The 15,102-nt window shown below is 34.0% G+C and overlaps 2 protein-coding genes across 2 annotated transcripts; both read right to left on the bottom strand.

Moving 5' to 3' along the window:
• LOC109847424 (auxin-responsive protein SAUR68-like) lies at nucleotides 7,284–7,718 on the bottom strand. Its single transcript, XM_020416653.1, has one exon. The coding sequence runs from the start codon at nucleotides 7,716–7,718 to the stop codon at nucleotides 7,284–7,286; it is 435 nt and encodes a 144-aa protein (XP_020272242.1).
• Nucleotides 14,296–14,859, bottom strand: LOC109849592 (auxin-responsive protein SAUR68-like). Its single transcript, XM_020419440.1, has one exon. The coding sequence runs from the start codon at nucleotides 14,801–14,803 to the stop codon at nucleotides 14,369–14,371; it is 435 nt and encodes a 144-aa protein (XP_020275029.1). The 5' UTR covers nucleotides 14,804–14,859; the 3' UTR covers nucleotides 14,296–14,368.

Genomic DNA, 15,102 nt, shown 5'->3' with positions numbered 1-15,102 from the left:
ACTGAAGACTGAAGGAGCATGAATTTCAGAAGAGAAGAGGAGATCGGATCGAGTTCATCGACATAAAAAATATGAGCTCGTTAGATCTACACTTCCCGGTCCTTTGCCTTGAGATTGCCCTGTTGTGGTGATCTCGAGAAGAGTTTTTATCTCGCTGTTGCCAGGGTAATTGCTTTGGCTTCCTAATTCCTTCGCGAATCAACGAAGCTCTGGATCTGATCTGATCGTTTGGTGGTCCACGGATATGAACGTCTCCGTCACAGGCCAAGATCTCATGCAAGCAGTGGGCAATAAACACCCGTTATGTTGTTTGACGAGAGTTGTACTTTCTTTTGTTTTTATTATGTAAGGGTCTTATAAAAAGACTAACTTTTGTTTTTATTGTAACATTTGAAGTTGTAATAAACACAGTAATAAATACATCAACTTTCTTCCCAAACATTGTTAATAAAGTTTCTTTTAGGTAAAATATATTTGGAATATAGAAGTGCACAACAGGCTTAGCATGTGCTTTTTGCACGTGTTGCCATTATCATGCATCTCAAAATTAGCTGTACATTTTAGGGGCGTGACAAGTTGTGGTATTAGAGCCTACGTTTAGAAGTCCTAGGCTTAGAAGTCTATAGATAATAGCGTTTAGAAATTAATTTTAGAATTGTTTTTAGGGGTTATTGATATATTATTTGTTTGCTTTATAACTAGATGGCTAGGAACAACACGAACACTACTTCAACTTGAGAAAGTGATTTGTACTAGACTTTGGAGCAAATGTTTGGTGGTAGAAATGTACGTGGATCTGGTTCTGGAGAAAATCAAGTGGATGTCAATGCTATGTTGCAAATGATGTAAAATCTCACCACTATGATGCAAAATCAGCAACAACACCTTAACAAACAACAAGAAGCTCGAGACATTGATCATCCTCAATTACGAAGTGGTATGGCAGAGTTTAAGAGGTTGACACCATCTACCTTCGATGGAAGTGTTGATCCTAAGGTAGCTGAAGACTGGTTCATAGAGATGGAAAAAGTTTTTACTTATATGAAGCGTCCTGGTGGAGAAAAAGTGGCTTATGCAATATATATATATATTAAAAGGACGTGCATATAGCTGGTGGCAAATGCAGCAGAGGATTCTGGGAGATGGTGCTAACCAAATGTCTTGGGAAGAATTTAAGAAAGTCTTCTATGAGAAATACTTTCCAAAGACTTTTCAATAGTGTCCTCAGGGATCACAAGATTGTAGATTGGCCTAAGTTGAATGAAGCTCTGGGTCATAATACATCTCAACGTGATCAGCGTCCTTAGGTAAAGGCAAGAGTTTACTCTCTAACCGAGCAAGAGGTTCTGGCAAATAATGATGTGGTGTCAGGTACTATACCTATATTTTCTACATTTGCTCGAGATCTATTTGATTCTGGAGCTTCGTATTCTTTTATTGTTGCACAATTTGTTAGGAAGCAAGGGTTGCCATGTGATGCATTAGAACATGAAATATATGTCAGCACACTAGGAGATAGCATACTAATATCTAATAAGTATTGCAAATGTAAGATAAATATAGTGGATATGGAGCTTCCAGCGGAACTAATCATTCTTAATATGCATGATTATGACATCATTCTAGAATGGATTGGTTATCTAGAAATCATGCATCTATTCTATGTCGAGAGAAAAGAGTGGTGTTTAGAATTCCCGATCGATCGAAGTTTTGCTTTAAGGGAAGTAAAGTGCAAAAACCTATGCGCATTATATCAGTCATTCAAGTTCATCGCATGTTGAGAAGTGGGTGCACTGTTTTTCTAGCATCAGTGCAAGTCTTAAGCTAGATAGAAGTTAGTCTGGATCAAATTTCTATTGTGCGTGAATTTCCTGATGTCTTTCCAAAAGATATCCCCAGAATGTCACCCGATAGGGAAATTGAATTTTCTATTGAATTAGTTCCAGACACAAGTCCGATCTCAAAGGCCCCTTATAAAATGGCTCCAGCAGAACTAATAGAACTTAAGGAGCAGTTACAAGAACTTTTGGATAAAGGGTTTATTTAACCCAGTGTTTCACCTTGGCGCACACCGGTGTAATTTGTGAAGAAGAAAGATGGTAGCATGCGATTATGTATTGATTATTGAGAGCTCAATAAGGTGACTATATGGAATAAATATCCCTTACCAAGAATTGGCAATTTTTTCAACCAGTTGCAAGGAGCTCAGGTGTTTTCCAAGTTCAAGCTACGATCGGGCTATCATCAATTGAAGATTAAGGCTGAAGTTATACTGAGAGGCTTCTCTCTTTGAGAGCTTAGTTTCAATTGTCTTTGTGGTTGCTTGCTTGATGCAAAATCACCCTCGCCACTCCTACTTATAGTGGTCGGATGAGGATGAAGTTATACAGAGGCTTCTCTCTTTGCGACATCATGTTTGCTTCTACTTATAGTGGTCGGATGAGGATGAAGTTATACAGAGGCTTCTCTCTTTGCGACATCATGTTTGCTTCCGCTTTCTTTGTTTTATCTAGAACTCTTTATAAAATCAAGTATATTGTTAGTACCTATACTTCCTAAACCGCTTTCTTTGTTTTATCTAGAACTCTTTATAAAATCAAGTATATTGTTAGTACCTATACTTCCTAAAAATAGAGATCTTCTTTCTTTCGCCGAAATGCCAAAAGTAAGTATATGCATGATGGAACTCGAACGAAAACTTATCTTTTTTACTGGAATGTGAACGTCCAATAGATGAAAGAGAGCTAAATTGGTGTCCCCTTTAGGTGACATCATGTGACATCATATGTCTACAACTTTAAGCAATTGAGACTAGTAATGGAAGTTCTACAAAGTAATATTGTTTCTTATCTCCAAGTATCAAGTTTGGAGATTAATCAAGTGAATTAGGGCTGATGTTTCATGCTAAACATCTGACAAACTTCAATGAAATATTAAGAAAATTCACCATGGAACATCACTCTCTTATTAATTGATTTGTCAATCAGTTAATGTTTATCTAAAATCCAACTACATTGTTGGGTATCTTGACCCCAAGATATGATTATTTTGATGATAACAAATATTATATGTTGTGTGTATTATGTGCTAACATTTGTTTTGGAGTATTAGAGCTAAATCAACAATGATATTCAAAGAGATACTCAAGACATAAGATGAGTTCAAGACAATATGAAGCAAAGAAGAAGTTATGCATAAATGTCAAAAATGTAATTTTTCACATTTTCTTTGCTTAGAAATTTCTACAAGCCTTGATCACTCACACACATACACGCATAGTATTTAGAACACACTAACACATACTTAGTAGATGGTTAACTATAAAAATCCCCTAAGTTAACTATTAGAGGTTATAGATATTGAATGAGTCTTAAAACATATCAAATATCTCATATCAATACCTTAGTATTCGACTACTCAAGCCTTAGACAAAATATATAGTTTCTGTCACATTATAGTGTAGTCGACTAATATACAGTGTAATTGACTACTTAAGACTTAGACAGATTTTTAAGTTTCTGTAAAAATACAGTGTAGTCGACTAATGACTATATGTAGTCGACTACTAAGGTTATAATCAATATTTCCAGTTTCTGTCATTTTAGAGTATAGTCGACTAATAGCATTAGTAGTCGACTACTCAAGACTTAGACAAAATATCAGTTTTTGTGTCATTTCATATTAGTCGACTAATTAGCTTTGTACTCAACTAATCAACTTTGAATCAGAACTCTAGATTTTCTGTCGTTTACAGTGTAGTCCACTAATGACCAAAGTAGTCGACTACTAATAAATAATTTGACTACACAGAGTCTGTTTGAACTCAGAGTAGTCGACTACTAAGAGTTATAGTCGACTATGTTAGACCCTAGAGGGGAAGTGATTAGGGTCTTGTGCTAATCTAATCTGATTTTATGCCAATTAAAATCTATTAATAAATTATTCTTGCAAGATAGATATACAATATGTTATGAGCAAGAATATGCAATATGAACAAAGGAAAATATCCTAGCAATAAGATATACTATGAGATATATGCGAGGATATACAAATAACACAAGAGTAAACAATCTAAACTAGATAGTGGGTAATATAAGCAACAAGCAATATACAAAAGCGATATAAGATATGAACATAAAAATAAGTGCACCAATGCAATCACAAACAAACGATATGTTCACGGAGTTCATTCCCCACAACCTACATCTCCGCTCCTCACCTCGAGGAGATCTCCACTATCAAAACCATATTTTTTACGCTCACCCGAATAATGTTTACATCTCACACTCAGTTTTCTAGTTCACCGAAAACTTTACATTCTCACACTCTTGTAATCCCACTTTACACCCTCTCAAGTGTTGGTCTCTAGTCCATGTCTCCCTCAAGTATTAGGAATTACAACCTCTCTCTAGATATTGTTACCTACCCCACTCCTCTTGGGACGACCTCGTCTCTCACCACACACTTCTCTCGATGTACAAGTGTATTACAAGGTGATCTACACAATTAGGCACGAATACAACTTTGGTTGTTCTCTACAATGGATGAGAACTCAATTAAGCTCACTCTCAATTGATACAACTCTCCACAACCTAATTATACAATGTATGCAAATACAATAAGCTCAATGATTGTGTGTGTAAGCAATGAGAAAATCAATTATAAACTCAATGTAAAACCCTAGCTTGATAAAAATGATAAACAATAAATAATTAATACAAAGCTAGTATTGAGTTTAGAAATTCTTCTCTGAAATACAAGATGGAGGGATGGATTAAAATGGAGCTCAAACAATGTAGATGATCTCCTCCACTTGTGAAAGCTTCTTCACAAACCAAACAAACTTTAAACCAAACTTAAACACACTTAAACACCCTTTAAAAACTTGTTTTAAACTTTTCTTGGATCTTATTGGAACTGAGGATATGTGGGTTTTTTTATAGGATTCCCAAACCAAGAGAAAAAAAGGCAAAAAGACCAAAAACCCAAAAACAGTACAGTCTAAAAATATAGCCGTTATAGTGTTATGAGTCGACTCATTATTGTTCATGAGTCGACTCATAAGTAGTCATTACAGGCTAAAAACCAACTTATGAGTCAACTCATAAAAATCATGAGTCGACTCATAAACCATGGGTCGGTTACAGGCTAAAAACCAACTTATGAGTCAACTCATAAAAATCATGAGTCGACTCATAAACCATGGGTCGACTCATAAGATCATGAGTCGACTCATCAGTCGACTCATAAACCATGGGTCGACTCATAAGATCATGAGTCGACTCATCAGAAACAAAACTCATTTTTCATCACAGTTTGTGAGTCGACTTATGACATGCATGAGTCGACTCAATCTGATGGGTCAACTCATGATGTTGTGAGTCGACTCATCAGAAACAAATTGTAAACTACGCAGCAGTTTGTGAGTCGACTCAATACTGTTCATGAGTCGACTCATAAACATGTACACAGAAAATTTCAACTTTGAACATTATTAAAATATATCAAATAAATTCCAAAAAAATATAAAATTTTAGGAAATGATTATAGACATGATAATAAACATGCTACAAAAATTGGTTTTTAAAAAACACCTCCCAAATGAGAAATCTCTTCATTTTACAAAATAGTCTAAAACATGAAAATAAAAACATACTTGTTTTGACATTTTGACTACACCATATTTTGAAACTTCATAAACTGATTTTATAGACTTATAGAAGATGTATATTATGATTGTTAAGTCTATAAACTAGAATACACTATTTTCACATATAATCATGAACAATATATATATGTATATGTGTTGTTCATTTTCATGTATATGTGGCAAAGGATGAAGCTTGAACTTGGATCTTCAACTTGAATTGCATTGCTTCACTCCACTATTCTGCCAACCTCCATTGGATATAATCGTGAAAGCTTGATTTCATCCATCCTCCAACATATTATTTGTCTATAATGAATACAAAACACAAACACTAGACAAACAATATTAGTCGTAAATTTTTTGTTAAACATCATCAAAACAAAAAGGCCAACAGACTACATAGATAAATTTTCTGACTGTTTGAGATTTGAATACTTGACTATTTATATCCGTTTGTGAATGTTTTTAGGGTTTGAAAACTTTTCTTTTCAATGTCTATAAATAGGTAAAAATGTTAAAAAATAAGGACAATCATTTGCATTTGTAAGATTCATATATTGTGCATATTAACTCTCAAGTTTCCAGTTTTCAGTTCTAAGTTTCAGAAAAAGAGAGTTTCAAGATATTGTCTTTGTTTCCATCATTCTTAGAGATTGTTTAGGCAATATTCAGAGAGTCAAAAAGATTCATAAGCCATTGTTACACGTTCACATCCACATCAAGGTTTATAGGATTAGATTTGTATTCTTGCTACAAGAAAGGTTTCTCTCAGGTTTGAGAGGGTTGATCTCTTGGTCTAGAGATCGGTGTGCAATTAGCATGGTTTTGCCAATTGGGGTTGCAATTTGTATGGTCTTGTAAATTGGTCAGGTTTGCTTGTGATTTTGTAAGGTTTCAAAATCATAGTGAAAATCTCAAGCGGGATTTCCTTGGGGTCAGGTTTGCTTGTGATTTTGTAAGGTTTCAAAATCATAGTGAAAATCTCAAGCGGGATTTCCTTGGGGACTAGATGTATACCGGCGAGGTGGAACCGGTATACATGCTTGTGTTTGTGATGTTTATTTTCTGAGATTTTTGTCATTCTTTCTAGCAATTTATACTTTGTAAACTCTTTAAATAACTCTAATAAAGGCTCTCTAGTGTTTTATTTTAAGCTTCCGCAGATTTTACTCTTTGTATAAGAGAGCGCAACTCTAAGGCGAGAAATTTTAGAAGCTACAAACACCTTTTTGATTTAACACTATAAGGCGAGAAGAGCATGGGGAACGTCGATGCTTGAGTACATTATCTCACAACACCCTGTCCATAGATTTAGACCCTCGTCTTCTGAGCAAAGAACATGCACTGTAATTCTGAACTCCAAATAGTTAGGTGGAATTAAGTTGTAGCATAAAGCAGTTGAGAATTACATTGGAATATTTCTAGGTATTGTTTTCTTTTTATCTCCTTACACCATATTTTTGGGGGTTAATCTAGGGAATTAGGCCTGTTGTTTAGAGACTAAACAACTAACAAATTTTATAAACAATTAAGAAAATTGTCCACGGAACATCACTTCCGTAATAAATTTGTCAATCAACATTATCTAATATTTAATTACACAAGTATCACTGACTACAATGAATCTGAACATTCAGAAGCTACAAACTACTTGTTGATTCAACCCCACAGTTTGCGAAGAGCAAGGAGAATGACGGTGCCTGAATACAGTGTCTAACAACACCCTATCCATAGCTTTAGACCCTCGTCTTCTTAGCAAAGATAGAATATACTCCATGAACACTGCATCACAAGGCAATATGATAGGACCATCACTTGGTAGCCCATGCTCATCTTCAGACATCTTTAAGAGCTCTACAAAAATAATGCTCTCCAAAAATCTCAAGGGAACCATGAACCTCTTCGCATCTGAGGTGTATACAATAAAGTGGCCTTTTTCTGCAACTGGTGTACTGCAAGCATTGGAATCTAATTTAGCATCAGCCTGGGTTGAGGAGACCCTTTTGCCCAAGGCAGCTGCCTTTCTCCATTTTCTCGCCATCTCAACGATCTTCTTGGAGTTTACCATTGTTGAATGTAGATATCAAAGTTTGGGAAGAAATAGTTTGATTTCTAGATTGTGAAGCTGCGTATTTGATGAGAACAGTTGCAGTGTGGTCGTATACTTATAGGAATAGAGAGCGGCCCCATGACAAGCTGTAGGAGTTTGTGTGGAAGTTAGAAGAGGAAACAGAGCCATGTGCTTCGTACATGAGAAGATGAGATTTGAAGTAAGATGTTTGGATTTGGTTGGGAAGTTGTTTTCGATTGTATAAGACACCAGTCAATGACTGGTGAACCATTTTTTCATCTCTAATTCTTGAGTACATCATCTCTAATTCTTGTATAAGACAAGCCGGGTCCTGCAAGAGGAGCTAAATTCCTGTATGTTCCTACTGTTGGACAACCCATGTTCCAAGAGGAGCTAAATGCCGGAGTTATGGTATTGCTTCACTTCATGAGTTGGGCATGGATTTTAATCCGAAGGGCCATCATTTGTGTTATAATGTCTCTCTCGATGGACCCCTTGGTTTAGCAAATGAATAAAGCTCATAGAGTTGATGGATGAATATAGATCATGCTGCTGATACAAGGATCCTTGAAGGGCCGTCGTCATGTGCATTTGTCTATCGTGATTGCATATTTTGTTTAGCAAGTGGAGTGCTGCTCCTGTCTTGTGTTTTAGAAGGAATAATAGTCCTTTTGCCACTGTTGAAGCTCTTTATGAGAGTGGTAAGACACATGAGTTAGTAATGCAGAAGATTACAGAGCATTCTCCCATATATAAGCAAGCTGTGACTAATCTAGAAATCCATGTGCAACGTCAAAAACTTTGTTGTACAGGGGCCCTTTTTCTCCAATTTTTTGGTATACTTATTCTAGGCTTATTGGTGAAATAAAGTAAAATTACTACTGATGATTTTGGAAAAGGTGCCACTTCTTTTCTTCTTGTTAAATGCAATAGCTCTGACTACTTTTTTTTTCAGGAACTGAATTTACAATAGGTGAAACTGGATGGAACATATCCTTTGTCAAACAATCAGCAATGACAGTGACAATGGAACTTTTATGAGATAAGAATGTTATGTTTTTATTGTCATCTTTGGGGGCTAATCTAGGGAATTACTCCTGAGTTTTTAGATAAACATCTAGCAAGTTCTCAGTGCACTCGCACGAAATGTTACAATAAAACATGATCATCTTAGTTTAAACTATGTACCAATGTTTACTGTCTAATTTGTGTCCATTAAAACTATGTATCCGTGTAAAATTTGTGTAACGTGCATGATGCGAAATTCTCTCAGAAACTTTCTATTTAGAGATGTTGTGCAAGCAATATGCTCTAAAAGGAAAGTGAATATTGTAGTGTAAAAGGTGTAACTTAACTGAGGTGGTAACGTTTTGTTGACAATAAAATGTGTCTAAATGTTTATCCTTCTATACACATTTTAATGATGTCTTTAAAAAAATGTTAGAATATAAAACTATGACCCAAGCCCTCACCACATCTTTAAGGTTTTGGTGAAGTGAAAGCATCCTTTTACCTTTGACAAAACTTATATCTAGCAATTGACAAAAAAGATCTCTAGCTAAAAATTGATAAATAACAAATAATGGCTTTAATGGTAGTTTTTGAATCATCTACTTCTAACAAACTTGCTCATTTTGATAGTGCCTATACAATATGGAAACACATAGAGGCACATCAAGGCAATTTGAAGGAACTCCAGGTCATTCCAGTGGAGTCAGCTTCAAGTGAAAATGAAGCTTCATCATGCACACGGCCACTAGGTGATAGACCTAGTGAGGTATGTGAGTCCGATTTCTATAATGACTTATCCATTAATGAACTCGCATGTGCATATGAGATATTGATGCATGCCTACAATAAGTTGCATAAAAACTTTGTAAATTTAAAAAGAAAGCATGTAGAGTTAAAATCCGATCATGATTTGTTAGCAATAAATTTTGACACTATTGCTAAATAGAAAGTGATCATCAAAGAAAATAATAAAAAATTAAAATTGGATCATGATTCTTCGACTTTGAATATTGCTAGCTTAAATCATGACAAAAATGATGCCATGATAGAGGTAGAATCCATTAGAAATGAATTTAATTCATTTAAAAAGAATCATGTTTGTTCTACTTCTAATAGCAATGCATATGTGCCAATAATGAGTTGAATCTTATGAATAACTGTATATCTTCTCTAGATTCAACCTTAAACAAATGCATTGATAATAACAAGAAACTTATGGACCTATGTGCAAAGTCACGTGTAAATATTTTCAAACCACGCACTCACTATACACATATGTATAGCAAAATTTACAAATGTACTATTTGCGATCGTAAAGGCCATTTAGCTAAATTTTGTTATGATGCACCAAAATCCATCAAATCCAATAATGTTGCTACTTGGGCATCCCATCAAGCTTTATCACAACGTACACATACACACGCACACAATGTTCATTATAAGCATGTAAATATGTTTAAGTGTGATTACTTTGGTTGTTTTGGCCATTTGGCAGAAATTTATTTTGATTTGCAAAAATTTTTAAAATTGCAAAATATTTCAAAAAGACCACAATTATTTAAAAATATTTCTCGTGCACATTCATATGGTCATCATAAATAAATGCATCCATTTTATTGTACTTATTACAATAAGAAGGGTCATTTGAGTAATTATTACTATGACCGAACACGTGCACTACATGCGCCCAAAGGGGGTCATAACCCAAGGGCTTTGGATTTCATTGATAGGGGTCATGTCACTAAACTCTTCGATACCAAGAGTGTTTGGGTACCAAAACTTGTTTAATTTCAAATAACAAATAATTTTCTCTTTGTTTTCATCTTCTAAAAGATAATTTTTGTTTTGTGCACGTATTGTTTCATATTTTGTGTTTTTGGATTATAGACTAAACAATACTATTTACATCGTTTCCAAACTTTATTAATCCATTAAAAAAGATTCCAAAACTTGATTGAAATTATTTTGTCAAAATCAAGTGTTTTAAACAAACTTGTATTTTTGGGATTTTGCAAAATGATAAGATTTCACAAACAAAAATGATATTTAAAAATTTTCTTTTCCATCATGTTTGTTTTCATCAGAATAATCATTTCCCAAAGTTTCATAATTTTTACAATTTATTTACTAATTTTAAACACACTTTAAAAATTAAATTTACTATTCATTTAAGGGATGTGCATGTTTATCAGTCGACCGATAAACTCCTCTGTGATTTCATTTTTGTTTCTCTTCAGTCAAGCGACCCTTATTAGTCGACTGATAGTGTTATCAGTAGACCGACTGTTGATATCAGTAGATTGATAAACTGCCCTGCAATATCAGCTTTTGTTTTTTCTCAGTCGACTGATCCTTATCCGTCGACTAACAGTGTATTAGTCGACTGATGGTAAAAATCAGTCGACTAACAGTGAGGTATTTTTCACTCGGTTATTTTTTTTGGATTCTTATTTTCAAACCTATGTTTTTAGAAATTTTCTTTATTAATCATTGCATATTATGAGTTTATTGGATCTGATTTTAACGAGAGGTTTATAATAAGCAACCCCCATGATTTATTGATTTTTCTCCATCATGATTACCAGGTACTAAAAGCGTTTATATGGAATGAACCAAATTCAAATGGCTTGGTATTCTCGTCATTTTAAATTTTCTTGTCGAAAATGCTATGATGGATCATGGTTTGTTTTAACCTAAACATAATTCTTTTGATCTTTTGTGGATGAATCACATATATGTTTCAATATTTTTTTCTTTTGTGTGATCATATAGATAGTAAAGATGTGTCCCTTATTTATATTAATTCAAAATCTCTATTAGTGGACATCTTTATCTAACCTCTTTGCGAAAAAATATTTTGGCGTATAAGAGGAGGATTAAGCATGTACATCCATTGATTCATTTTTTTTTTTGCTTAATCATTTTTTTACACTATTCAAAAATGATGTTTTATGGATTTATTGATCACACGTGTTTTAAATGTCATTGTGTTCTTAATCAATCATGATTTATGTTTGATAATTTATGAATTTTTGGATTTATTGATTAAACATTTGATTTTTGATTTTTGATTTTTGATTTTTGAATCTTTTTTATTTTTAGAATATTTTTGTTTTTGATATATATCTTATTGATATATTTATGTTTAAGACCAATGTAATACTCTTTCTTAATGATACATATATATGTGTTTACTTGGTCTCTTTATATGTGAGTTGAGATTAGCACATTTCCATATATATGTTTCTGCTCACATATAGCCGCCTTTTTCTTCTTGATATATGCTTTTAGGTGTTTTTGATAGGAGGAGCCTACCCTATCTCTTTTTCTTGTTTGTACTCACTGTGCCTTATTGATAAGGGAACTTTCGCTCTCTTCATTCTTATTGTTTTCCCCATTTTGGTGTTAACAAAGGGGGAAAAGCAAGTGGATTGTGAGTATTTCGCTTTCTCATCCATGTGAATTATAAATTGTATATTCATTTAATATCATGCATGTTTTATATATTATTTGTGTAGATTATTTGTCATCATAAAAAAGGGAGAGATTGTTAGGTCTCATTCTATGAGTCTACTATCTAATCTAGTTTTGATTATTAACAAATAATGCTTAACATCGTGTGCCGAGTGTTTGCATTTATTTTGTTAGATAATCTACACAAATATCCTCTGTTGGAGGTTGGTTGGATTTGCGCGTTCATGATGATATTCAAATGAGGTTTGAAGGAAAATAGGAATAAAGCCATCACAATTCAAGTCAAAATTCATCATCGCTTCATATGCAACCAAGACGAGCTTAATTGAAGATCAAATTGCTTGGGTATAGTTTTTAGTTTTATACATTGTCTGTTTATACTTAGAGCTCAAAATTCATACACACATTTGTTTTGATTTATCATTTATTTTGATTTATTGCCGTTTTAGATTATAGACTTAACAACATGATTTTATATCTTTCCTCAAGTCTATAAATCTATTTTAAAGTGTTTTAAAACTTATTTGAAGAATTCATCCAAATCAAGTTTTAACGTTTTCACATTTTTGAATGGTTTGAAAAATACGCGAGTTTTTACAAATGGAAAATAAAATTTGAAAAATTCTATTTCTAACATATTCAATATCATGTGTATAAACATTTTCCAAAGTTTTATCATTTTTGGAGTTGATTTACTATGTTAAATTGATTTTACAAAATCAAGTGTTCAGTAGTTTTCAGAATCTAGAATATCTATTTTAAAATAGTAAGTTATCACAAATGAGAATTGATATTTTAGAAATTCTTTCTCTAATATGTGTATCTTCAAGTGTAGAAACGTTCCCTAAAATTTCACAATTTTTAGAATTGATTTGCTATTTTTAATTGATTTTATAAAGTCGGCTATGCAAATTTTTAGAATCTGTCAGTTCTGCCAACGGTCACATTATCAGTCGACCGACACACATCGTCAGTCGACCAATCGGCTATTTTCTACATAACGGCTAGTTTTTGGCTGCTTGGTTTTTGAGGGTATAAATACCCCTCTTGCTTTGGTTTTTCTCAAAAGTTTTACACGTGTTTTTTGGGCTGTTTATTTCAAGTTTTAAAATATCAAAAATTTGTTTATGTGAAGAGGTTTTCACAAGAGATGGGTTTCAATTTCAAATTTGAGGCTTTCATCCTCAACACTTACATCTCTTGTTCTTGGAGAAGTTTCCTTAACTCATATTCTAGCTATTTATCATTTTATTTCTTATATATTTATGCTAGATTGATTTGAGTTAAATTTTATTTTATTCATTGCTTACACACACAACTATTGAGTTTTAGTATTTAATATATTGTATACATTTGGGTTGTGGGGTTGTATCATTGAGTGAGCTTAGATTTCATTCTCATCCTTGATAGAGAACAAACATTTATTTGAGCTTATCATTGTTGAGAACACGTTATAATACACAAGTAGACTTAGAGAAGTGGTTGGGAGAGATGGGGTGAATTCCGAGAGGAGTGGCATTGGTAGTAAAACCTAGTGAGAGGTGAAAAATCCAAGCACTTGAGGAATGTCACACGGGCTAGGCCAGCAATTAGAGGAGTGTATTGTGTATTGACAATTGTGTGAGTTGTAAAAGTTTACGGTGAACTTAAAAAACCGATTGTGTAGTTGTTTTTGAGATAGTAAAGATTCTTCTCGAGGGTGAAGAGCGCAGACGTAGGTCGATGGTGACCAAACTCCGTAATCATATCGTTTTGTCTGTGATTGTCATTTGCACACTATCTTTCATATATCTTGTGTTCATGTTTATATCGCCAGTTGTTTAATTATTTATCATTGCACATAACTTGTTGCATATCATGTTTGCTAGGATATTAGTTAATAAGTTTTAATTTAGCATCAATATCGGATTAGATTAGCAAATTACCCTATTCACCCCCATCTAGGGTACTTTCTCCCTCGTCTTCTGAGCAAAGAACATGCGCTGTAATTCTGAACTCCAAATAGTTAGGTTGAATTAAGTGTTGTAGCATTAAGCAATTGAGAATTACATTGGAATATTTATAACTATTGTTTGATTCAACCCCACAGTAAATAATTTGTCAATCAACATTATCTAATATTTAATTACACAAGTATCACTGACTACAAAGAATCTGAACATTCAGAAGCTACAAACTACTTGTTGATTCAACCCCACAGTTTGCGAAGAGCAAGGAGAATGACGGTGCCTGAATACAGTGTCTAACAACACCCTGTCCATAGCTTTAGACCCTCGTCTTCTGAGCAAAGATAGAATATACTCCATGAACACTGCATCACAAGGCAATATGATAGGACCATCACTTGGTATCCCATGCTCATCTTCAGACATCTTTAAGAGCTCTACAAAAATAATGCTCTCCAAAAATCTCAAGGGAACCATGAACCTCTTCGCATCTGAGGTGTATACAATAAAGTGGCCTTTTTCTGCAACTGGTGTACTGCAAGCATTGGAATCTAATTTAGCATCAGCCTGGGTTGAGGAGACCCTTTTGCCCAAGGCAGCTGCCTTTCTCCATTTTCTCGCCATCTCAACGATCTTCTTGGAGTTTACCATTGTTGAATGTAGATATCAAAGTTGGAGAAGAAATAGTTTGATTTCTAGACTGTGAAGCTGTGTGTTTGATGAGAAGAGTTGCAGTGTGGTCGTATACTTATAGGAATAGAGAGCGGCCCCATGACAAGCTGTAGGAGTTTGTGTGGAAGTTAGAAGAGGAAACCGAGCCATGTGCTTCGTACATGAGAAGATGAGATTTGAAGTAAGATGTTTGGATTTGGTTGGGAAGTTGTTTTCGATAGTATAAGACACTAGTCAAGGACTGGTGAACCATTTTCTTATCTCCAATTCTTGGTAGT

This window comes from Asparagus officinalis, chromosome 7 (genome assembly GCF_001876935.1).
Source record: "Asparagus officinalis chromosome 7, Aspof.V1, whole genome shotgun sequence".
NCBI lineage: Eukaryota > Viridiplantae > Streptophyta > Magnoliopsida > Asparagales > Asparagaceae > Asparagus > Asparagus officinalis.
The sequence above is the reverse complement of the archived record's forward strand: the minus strand, read 5'-3'. Positions and strand labels throughout refer to the sequence as shown.